Source organism: Malaclemys terrapin, chromosome 10 (assembly GCF_027887155.1).
Source record: "Malaclemys terrapin pileata isolate rMalTer1 chromosome 10, rMalTer1.hap1, whole genome shotgun sequence".
Taxonomy (NCBI): domain Eukaryota; kingdom Metazoa; phylum Chordata; order Testudines; family Emydidae; genus Malaclemys; species Malaclemys terrapin.
The window spans coordinates 85,973,014-85,983,777 of NC_071514.1; the positions used below are offsets into that span (position 1 = coordinate 85,973,014).

General features: G+C 42.3%; 1 protein-coding gene across 6 annotated transcripts in view; it reads left to right on the forward strand.

Annotated features, from left to right (window-relative positions):
* Window positions 1-10,764, forward strand: part of TNRC6A (trinucleotide repeat containing adaptor 6A) — a 133,913-nt gene that overhangs the window by 120,128 nt on the left and 3,021 nt on the right. For 2 of the 6 annotated variants that reach the window (XM_054042863.1, XM_054042859.1), the window contains 7 exons: window positions 123-161; window positions 571-603; window positions 3,941-4,072; window positions 6,448-6,606; window positions 6,965-7,105; window positions 8,947-9,054; window positions 10,277-10,498. In XM_054042863.1, coding sequence (XP_053898838.1) covers window positions 123-161; window positions 571-603; window positions 3,941-4,072; window positions 6,448-6,606; window positions 6,965-7,105; window positions 8,947-9,054; window positions 10,277-10,498 — 834 coding nt within the window. The remainder of the gene's footprint in view (window positions 1-122; window positions 162-570; window positions 604-3,940; window positions 4,073-6,447; window positions 6,607-6,964; window positions 7,106-8,946; window positions 9,055-10,276; window positions 10,499-10,764) is intronic. The other 4 variants (XM_054042862.1, XM_054042864.1, XM_054042858.1 and 1 more) reach the window with 3 other exon arrangements.

Below are 10,764 nucleotides of genomic sequence, written 5' to 3' on the forward strand. Positions count from 1 at the left end.
TTCCTTTTCCCTTTGCATTTTCCCCTCTGGGAACAACCCTGTTTTGTATCCTGTTAGTGCTTCTCTCTCTCACTAAGAACAGCAGCATCTTTTATTGGACTCATCCTGTTGTCTCTGTTCAGGAAAGAAGTTCGCCAGTCAAACTCATACAATTTCCAAAGGTGAATAAGTCTGTGTTACTGTGCAAAATGCTTTAAGTTCTTTGCAATGTCTGTCTCCTTGCATTTGTCTTTTTTACCCTGCGGGTCCAGAGCTGCTGACATAAAGTCCTAAGTACATAATTATGAGTCCTGGAGCCAAAGAGCTTTTGGGAGCATATCTGTGTGAGGAACCCACATGAAAGGTCTTATTTCTCTGGCTATTAAAATGTCTTCCCTGGTTTTGGAATTACATAGATAGCACTAAATACCATTTGGCTAACTTGTACAAGTTTTATCCAGCTGCTTTAATTGCATCAAAAAATATTCGCTCTGAACTTAGAATGCTTCTCTCACTATAGGCAAAGCAAATGAACCTTTATAACTGCAAACTTTTTGTCCTTTTTCTCTCCCCTTTTTTCTACACTTTCAGGCTTCTATCCCATTTCCACTTCAGAAATTCCAGGCTTGTATATTTTTCCTTCCTTAGGTCCCTTCTGATTGCTTTTTTAATATTTCCTAATATTGGTATTCCCTGTTCCTCCCTCCTTCCCCAGCCCCCGTTTTTCCCTTCCCTGTCCAGTTTGCTTTGCTCGCACATCTCTCTATTCCTGCTGTTTATGTTGAGCTGGTCTCCTTTGCATTCATGTTGCCCTACTCTGTAGAAAAGTTGATTTTTTTACAGACTCTGATGCTGAAATCCCCTCGCTTTAGAGATTGAATGATGTGGAGCAAGTAGATTAGTGCAGGCCGTGCTGCTACACTGCATGTGGCCCCCTGGCACTTTGCTTGTGGCCAGACTGAAACCTACGCTGCTTCTTAATAGCTGCTGTTGGTTGGTGTCCAGATCCAGCTTCTTGGTAGCTACAGTAATTAAGAGGATATGTAAAAATGTGGCCCCCTGGTGGTCATTAACGATTCCATGGCCCTTCTTGCAAGGGTAGGGATATTTAACTCTGATCTCCTACCAGATTCCAAATTGGGTAATTACATCTTGCCAATCTTGAATTCCCCTTGCTGTTTCAACTGGATATAGCATTCTTCACTCCTTGGTTTAAACTGTTGTGTAATGTTGCTGTACTTTTAAGCAGATGTTGTGTTTCACTTCCAGGTTAACTGCGGGTCCCTGGTGGGTGACAATAGTGTTTGTAAAATTGTTATGAGATACTTTGAATTAACACTATATAAATTATAAAATCAAAAGTGTAGCAAGAATATTAGGTTGCTGGAACCAACTAAACTTCTCAGTGAAGAATAGAGTCCGTAAGAAAGATGGTGGCAATCTCTAGCAGCACACTGCAGTAGCATTAGTGTGAGGATGAACCAAAATTGGAGAGTTCGCTTCCTGAAGGTTGCTATATTTCCTGCTTATACTTTCACAGCATTATGGGGGGGGCTTCTTGTGGCATTCAGAGCAGGACAACCTCTGCATGGGCACTTTTTAAAGACACCATAATAGAGGCCCAACTTCAATGTATACCCCAAATTAAGAAACACAGTAAAAGAACTAAAAAAGAGCCACCGTGGCTTAACAACCATGTAAAAGAAGCAGTGAGAGATAAAGACTTCCTTTAAAAAGTGGAAGTCAAATCCTAGTGAGGCAAATAGAAAGGAGCATAAACGCTGCCAAATTAAGTTCAAGAATGTAATAAGAAAAGCCAAAGAGGAGTTTGAAGAACGGCCAGCCAAAAACTCCAAAGGTAATAAAACGTTTTTTAAGTATATCAGAAGCAGGAAGCCTGCTAAACAACCACTGGGGCCCCTTGATGATCGAGATACAAAAGGAGCGCTTAAAGACGATAGTCATTGCGGAGAAACTAAATGGATTCTTTGCTTCAGTCTTCACGGCTAAGGATGTTAGGGAGATTCCCAAACCTGAGCCGGCTTTTGTAGGTGACAAATCTGAGGAACTGTCACAGATTGAAGTGTCACTAGAGGAGGTTTTGGAATTAATTGATAAACTTAACATTAACAAGTCACTGGGACCAGATGGCATTCACCCAAGAGTTCTGAAAGAACTCAAATGTGAAGTTGCGGAACTATTAACTAAGGTTTGTAAGGTCCAGACCGATCATGTACTGAGGGTGAAATTCATTCTCCATTGCACATAGACCAAATAATGGCACTTCTCCCATGCAGACTTTCCTGTCCACAGGATGGAATCCCCCTTTGTGAGCTGGCTGTGGCCACTCTTCCAGTCTCCGATCCTCCTCATACCCCGTGCGCAGGCTTCAGTGGACTCCTCTGCACTAGCTTCTTTGGAGCTGATACTAAGGGTGCCGAGATCACTGATGTAAAATGAGCACCAGTTGTGTTTCCCACAACTGCTTTGCAAAGAACCCAGGATAGAGGGGTCAAGCACTGGCATATTTTTATTCTCCTTTCTGCTGTTTCAGATCTGTTGACGGTTGTCTGACATTTGCACACTCTTGGAGGTTGCACCTGTTCACCTGTCAGTTAGTGAAAAATTTGCTGGGAAGCTCCCTAGAGGGTGCTGCAGGGTGGTGGTAGCCTGTCTGGCATCAGTGTCTACTTGTGGGCTCTCTTTGGAGACCACACATAGGGCAGCAAAAGTTGGCCCATGAGAAGAATGCAGTGTCAAACTTTTAACTTTTCCTAGTGAATGAACTTTGACTAGTTCCTAGTGAAAGTGAGGAGGCTAGTAAAATGAATTATGAAATCCTGTGACTCTTTAGGTGTATATGAAAATGCTACCCCATAGTCCATGTGCAGGATCTACAGGAATGAAGCAAACCATAAATAGAGATCTGATGGCAAAATGCCCCTTAAGTTTTCAGAGTTATACTTTTGTAATGGACCATGAGGTCTCTGCCACTTCACTCAGCATCGGGAGGGTTGCCTTCAAACTACCTTCGGCTGCGGTCTCTTCACTGTTCAGATTATCACCCTGTGACTTTCCCTTAAGGAACTGGAGTGAGTGAAGAATGCCAGAGTTGATAGTGTGTTCATTAAGCTTGAATACTAAATACTGGGTTCCCATACAGGAATGCTAGAGTGGCAGTTCAGATCGTTTCCATGCTTCTGGTTTGGCAGACTGCTTCCACAGAACATGCAAAGAGCACGAGTGGAGGGGAAGTGGGTTGTTTTGTGTCGAATCAGGATTAATATTGTTTGTGGACAGGATAAACGTGGACCAAAAAAACCAAAGATGCCTGTGGAGCTCCTTGCTAAGTGCCCATGCATCTCTGCAAAGTACAGTTCAGTTGTCCGGCCAAGTATCCTGTTGAATAGCTCAACCAGGCATGGAAATGAGTTTCCAGCTGGAGAAAACCAGATACAATTTCTGCTGAATAAGACCCCCAATGAGATGTCCCTTAAGATGCCAACTTACACAGATAAGGTCAAAGATATTCACCAAAAACTAAATATTTGAGACTCGGGGAGACTTGGAAAAAAATCTTGGTTTGTGGCTAAAAATTTTAATGCTGATCTGAGATCAGTATTAGGGGGGAAAAAAGTTCTGTATTTCATTTTTCGAATGTTTACTTCTGATTGTGTGTGGTGTTCACAGGGGTCTAATTCATAATTTAATCTTTGGCTCCTTCCACTTGCATTTTTGCATGAGGGCATCAGCCAGGAGCTCAGTGCTTGCTCGGCTGTGCTTATGTCTGTAGTAAGTTCACTGTTCAATACTCTAATGTATTTAAAGTACAACATAGTGAATTGGAAGCATGAAACAAGCAGAGCAAAGCAATATGGTCTTAAAGGGTAATTAAGAAAACAGTGGCAGTTAGCAAAAGAAAAGTATCTTATCTCGATTTCATAAACCAATGTATTTATAGGAATGAACTCAAACTTGAATGTAAACATGGATATGAGCAGTATTAAGGAGCCGCAATCACGACTGAGGAAATGGACAACGGTGGACAGCATTTCTGTTAACACCTCATTGGATCAAAACTCCAGCAAACATGGTACGTTAAATACATTGTTAGTGAGAACACTAAGATTACGTACGCATCAGACAGAACTTTTCAAGGTCTCTGTGCATATGAAACTTCCATTCCCGGTGTATTGGAGTATACTGGGGTCCCATTGCTAAGGTTGCATGTAGTTCTGTTCTGTCAGAATTTCTATTAGTCTGTCCTAAAATGTTGTTTTAGACTAAAACTTGCTGTGTATCTTCAGCACCAGCCAGTCGTCTTTTGATGTGTGACTTTTGATGTGTGGAAGGATAACTTTTTTTTTTAAAACTTCATTGAAACTGGAATAAGGCCTGTTTTTAAAGTGTGGCCATGAATACTAGTTCCTACCTTAATCTGGATTGGAACACTTCATTTTTTATTTTAAAACAAAATCTTACATTTCTTCAGCTTTAAAAAAAATTTGAAACTCATCCCAGTGTGTTAATCTAATCATATTTTACAATATGCTTTGTCTTTGTGCTTCACCTTCTGTTTAGGTTTGGATTGAGAATGTGTATGTACATATAAATGCACAGTGTTTGTAAAGGGTAGAAAAATAGGCTTACTATAGCCCATGTTAGAATAAACAAACAAATCTACAACATAAATCAATGCTGTGATTCTGTAGTCAGGACTCAATTGGCATTTTAACAATGTTTAAATCACCTGAAATCTCATCTGATTGAAACTTGACATACAGTCTCTAGATGAATACTTATAAAATGCCTCACATGGTGTCTCATTGCAATTCAGTTCTGGGGCTGCATTAGTTGTATTTTTAGATTTGTCAGCTGCTTTAATACTATGAAAAGTCCTCCCTGCCCTAAACATCTAGTGGCATTATCCTGGTACTGCACTTGTTTGTTTTGAAAGCTAATCATTACCCATAGGTGCCTATAGATGTGATGTGCTGCTCTTACCTTAGTTTGTTCAGAGACAAGAGTTACCTCAATGTTAGAAACTTGATGGTTCTGACCCTGCTGTGGCCTATAGAAGATACATATATCCAGGGAAGTTATCACTACTTCAGAAATACAATTGTCATCACAAAAAGAACAGGAGTACTTGTGGCACCTTAGAGACTAACAAATTTATTAGAGCATAAGCTTTCGTCTCTAAGGTGCCACAAGTACTCCTGTTCTTCTTTTTGCGGATACAGACTAACAGGGCTGTTACTCTGAAAGATGTCATCACAAAGTTATCTGTTTGCTGATAGTGAGGGTGACATAACTTAAGGTTTATTGAGGTCTACAACCAGTGCTTCCTGGAGTTTCCCCACCCTTGTGAGCATTATCAAAAAGTGGATTAACGTTCTAGTTGCCCTGTCAGTTCGGTCATTGTTTTGTGCCAGATGCTGTTAGCCAACAGGTTTATTTAAAAAGCTAAAATCCACAAAACAGCTTTGTCAATGAATTTACTGTGTAATTAGCACAGGCTTTTGGAGGCTGAGGATGCAGAGGTTCTCTTTGCACTTTGCAAATGGATCAAGGAGGGTTCTTCTCTTTTAGACCATAGACTTCTTCATGAATTTACCTGCAGGATTTGAATTCTTCTTAGATTTGACCCTGCCACATATTTTGAATAGAGTACTACTAGGCTAATTGCTCTACATTGCTACTAACCTACTTTGTAATTAATTATTTGCATTTGTTATTTACATGGCTTGTATTAGTAATAAGTATATGTAAGGAACCATGTTACCTCCGATACACACTATTAGAATTCAGTCTAGAAAGATTTTCATTTGGGGAATGAAGCACACAGTAACCTAGAAAATCTGATTCTCCTATTTCATTTGAAAAATTCATATTCATTTACAAACTTCAGATTTTCTGGTAGACGTTGCTTCCTTTTGTCATATGGGTGTTATGTTTTATTTAGTGTGGTGATGAATAATAATTCCTTTGTGCCAATTAATGGGGCAGTTCATGAGCCCTTCAACAGTGAAAAAGAGGGGAAACCTACAGAGTCTCCACTGAGAGCCATGGTTTTAACAGCCACTTCACTTCCACATTGGAGTGCTGAAGACCTTGGCATGTCCATGTCTTTCTTTGTGTCGATAAGAGCTACAAACAGATAAAACACCAGGAGTTTGAGATTATTGGTCTGATTATTAATGGCAAGCTTCTTGTGACCTGGAAAATTACCCAGGAGCACATTTTTAATAGGGGAAAAAACTTGCAGATGTTCCACTTCCACTGCTCAGACTTAAATATGCTGTGCCCACGGCAAGTCTGAAATTACACAATCAGGGGCTAAAATCTAACCCAGTAAACCTTTTCAGCTGTGTTTGATATGAATAGGCCACAGGTGCAGGGGAGGAGCTTTATGGTTCTGTGAGGTTAGTTGAGAAGAATATTTAATAATCCTGTTTTCTTTAATAGGTGCTATTTCAAGTGGTTTTAGGCTGGAAGATTCCCCATTTGTTCCATACGACTTTATGAACAGCAGTAATTCACCAGCCAGTCCTCCAGGATCTGTTGGGGATGGCTGGCCACGTGCCAAATCGCCTAATGGCTCTAGCAGTGTTAACTGGCCACCAGGTAAAATTTGGCATTAGTTAACTCATTGTATGCTATAGATCTATTCAGTAGTGTTTCTTCTGCATTTGTCAGGCATTAGAAGTAAAAATCACTGTGGCCATGCGTTTAATGGGATCTTATTGGGTCTGTCTTGTTAATGACTTTGTCATATATGGAACTTCCCCATGCTTCGAAATTTTGCCCTGGCGACAGATGTGTAAAAAAAGTAGGAGTGTGGGAATTAAATTGAGAGAGAATAAATTAGAAGCTTAGATATGTTGGCATGTAGGTCACGAGTAAGATTTTATAGGGCTTAGACAGGAATTTCCTGTAAAAGGAAATAAGCCAACTTCATGTCTCTACGCTTCTTTATTCCTAGAGTTTCGTCCTGGTGAGCCATGGAAAGGTTATCCAAACATCGACCCTGAAACTGACCCTTACGTCACTCCTGGCAGTGTCATAAACAATCTTTCAATTAATACTGTGCGGGAAGTTGACCACCTCAGGGACAGGAACAGTGGTATGTATAAGCGGATCCCAATCCAGCTACCTGGAGAGACGTTTTGTTGAAGGATGAGGATTGCCACTGTCCCAGATTCTCATTTAACACTTGTGACAGTACAGGTTTCGTGGCTAGAATATCCTGAGGCTGCAGCAGAGTTTCTGGGTGCAGGGTAACAATATTACTCGGGGTCGGGGGGGGATTCTGCAGGACTGCACGCCCTCAGAAAATGCCCCGCCCACTGCAGATTTCCTGCATTTCCCTGCAGAAAACAGCGGGGAAGCCAAGAGAAGCTGCCGGTGGGGGGAGGTTGGGGGCGACCTTGGGCGCATTTTGGGGGGGGGGGGGATTGCCCCTTCCAAACAGGCGAGGCATGTGGGGCACACAGGGTTACATGCCACTGCCCCCCCTCATTCTGCCAGCACAGGAGGCTCTGTCGCAGCTCTGCTGATTCTGCAGCTGAATGCTGCCTCCTGGGTCCTAGTGCCAGTTGGGCTCCCCTTCTGTGTGCTGGGAGCCTTCCTGTTTTCTATTCTGTGCAACAGTACGTGCCCGTGGTGTGGGTGGGGGAAATGAGGGAAAGTTGGTCCTGCTTTGAGCAGGGGGTTGGACTAGATGACCTCCTGAGGTCTCTTCCAACCCTGATATTCTATGATTCTATGAAGGGGCGGGCGGGTGAAGGGAGGAAGAAACAATGGGGAAGAAAGGGGGTGTGGAATAGGGCAGGGGGAGGGGAATGTGGGAGGGAGGTTAGGGGGATGGAGAAGGAAAGGGAATAGGGGAATTGCAGGGGGAAGCGGGAGCCTAGCATGCGGCGTCCCCTCAGCTGCATCTAGGGCTCCCCTGTTAAGCAAGTCCATCAAACCCTCACCTTGACAAGCCCTACTCCCCTACACCTGGACCCCTCCAATGAGCCCCCCACACCCAGACCCCCACCCCACTGATCCCCAACCAGCTGCACTTGGATCCCCACCACATCAAGCCCCACTCCCCCAGCACCTGGATCTCCCCACTGAGCCCCCCCTTCTGAGACCCATCTCTCCACACCCAGACCCCCCTCCTGAGCCCCAACCACCTTCACCCAGAACACCCGCAACAAGCCTCTGTGCATCCAGATCTCCCACTGAGCCACCCGCACCTAAATTGCCCCACACAGCAACCTCTCGCCCCACACCTGGATCCCCCCATGCTTGGATCCTCCTGAGTTGAGCCTGCCCACCCGCACCTGGCACACAGGGACAGGGCCCCGAGGTGTTTCTGGAGCAGACTCAGCCCTTGCACTGTCAGGGTCAGGTGCAGCTTCACTGCCGAGTCTCTGTACCGAGGTATGTGGGGGCTTCAGGGTGCTCCTCACTGCCATGCTGGAGCCACATTTATTTATTGACACATAAAGTGTGCAGAACTTTAAAATATTGTGTGCAGAATTTTTAATTTTGTGGCGTAGAATTTTAATTTTTTTGGTGCAGAATTCCCCCGGGAGTGCAATATGCAGAGAATGCTAGCAAGTAATTATACATGCTAATATACATGTTATTAGCCCTTTCTAGCGCCCTGAGAAGCAACTGAACATGCGGGGAAGCAAAACCTGGCAGCATTGTAATCACAAGGCTATATCAAGCAGTGGTTATAGTAGTTGAACTATGTTTTTCTGGTTACAGTAACTTCTAGATGCTGAACACTTGGGTATTCAAAGCACTTGCCACTCTGTTCACTAGGAGGAGAGGGCTGAATGGAATGGAGGGGTCTCTAGTCTGGCAACGTTAAGGCACATGTGGCCTGGATTTATGATTCATGCCTTCAGTTCTTGTTGCCCTTTCACTGAGAGGACTATTCTTTTGTGTAATTTACATTTTTAATAGGGTCATCCTCATCTTTGAACACCGCGCTGCCTTCAACTAGTGCCTGGTCATCCATTCGTGCCTCCAACTACAATGTTTCCCTCAGCAGTACAGCACAAAGCACTTCAGGTAAGGTCTCTGTATTGCTCAAAGTTCAGAGCCAGCCCTCACTTTGCCTACCCTCTGCGCAGTTCACTGAAGCACTGAATAGTAATTAAAAGTAATACAGAAGGTTTCCTCTCAGTGACATTGTCACTAATTTCCAGGATGATGACTTCTGGTTTCACGTAAATTTAGCAATTTTCAGCAGAATATTGAAGCCTTATGAATTTTGAAGCACTTTCACAAACGCCAACTAGATCTTATACCCATGAAGTTCAGGTTGACAGTCAAGGGGACCTTGGTTCACTCCTTGTATCTGAATCTGAGCTATAAATTTTTGAAAGAATTTCATATATTTATCATTAAATTCAAAAGGGGAAGGTTTGTGGTGGACAGTGGCTAATTACCTGTTTATATTTCACACATTCATTTTGATACAATAAGCATGCACGAAGATGTTTGAGAGGAGGAGAAATAGGTGTATAATTATAGGGGCTGCTTTCTAGTCTATGAAAATGGATAAATACTTAGTCATATGCTGTGAGGAAAAGCTTCCCGAAATATGTGAAGATCCATTGAAGTAAGGATTGGATGGACTCTCTACGGTCATTTTATTAATGTTCCCTCTTTACCTCAAAATAAGTTTCACAGATTAATACAGCATGTCCAGTTCCTCACTAGCTACTTCTGTATAGTTAGGCTTGGAAAGCTTGGATTTTTATTGGTAAATACCAGTAAACTTCTGTTTTTTTTCCCCCACACACACAGACAACAAAAAAATACTACTTTCCCTGTTTGTAAATTTTGATAAAAGTAAGAGAAATGCTGCGTGAAAATTGTTAGTTTGACTTAATGCTATTTACATTGTCAGCATCATATGTCAAAAGATACAATGTGTATTAATGGTTATAAAGCTTTTAACTTTTTGAACCTGAACATTACTATCATTATATAATTTTCTGACCCCCTGTAATTTCCCAAAACTGAAAATTTAAATAGAATAAAATATAAAAATGCTTAAAAATAAACATTATCCATCAATTATAAAAAAAAAATCGAATTCTGCCAAAAACCAAATTCTGCTAAGCCTATGTATGGCTCGTCTCTGAGAATCGCTAGCGATGGGGATATCACAACTTCCCTTTGCATCTTGTACCAGTGCCTGATTATTTGTAGTGACTGGCAGTCCTAGAAATGTTGTGACTAAATCCTGTATGAAAACTGTCATTGCTCTTCATCTTTCTTTTAGTAGCCAGAAACAGTGATTCCAAATCAACGTGGTCTCCTGGTTCAGTCACTAACACCTCTCTGGCTCATGAGCTGTGGAAGGTCCCTTTGCCACCTAAAAGCATCACTGCTCCGTCCCGCCCGCCACCAGGGCTGACAGGCCAGAAATCACCTTTGTCCACATGGGATAACTCCCTTCGTTTGGGTGGAGGATGGGGAAATTCTGATGCCAGATATACCCCTGGTAAGAGTTAAACGAGGCAGTTTCTGGGCTGAGATTTGAATCCGAAATGTAACTCAAGAATGTTGTAGAGATATCATTCCAAGAACAAATATCTGTCTGTATTTCCTAAGAAAACTGCATTTCTGAAGAATCATTCATGTACAAAGTTGACTCTGGATTTTCTTTGAAATACTGCACATGGCAGAAATATTAATTGTGTTTTATGTTCATTCTGACTTGTAGACCACCTTAGCTTCCAGCTCTTTATCAAGTTGTGCAGTTTAATT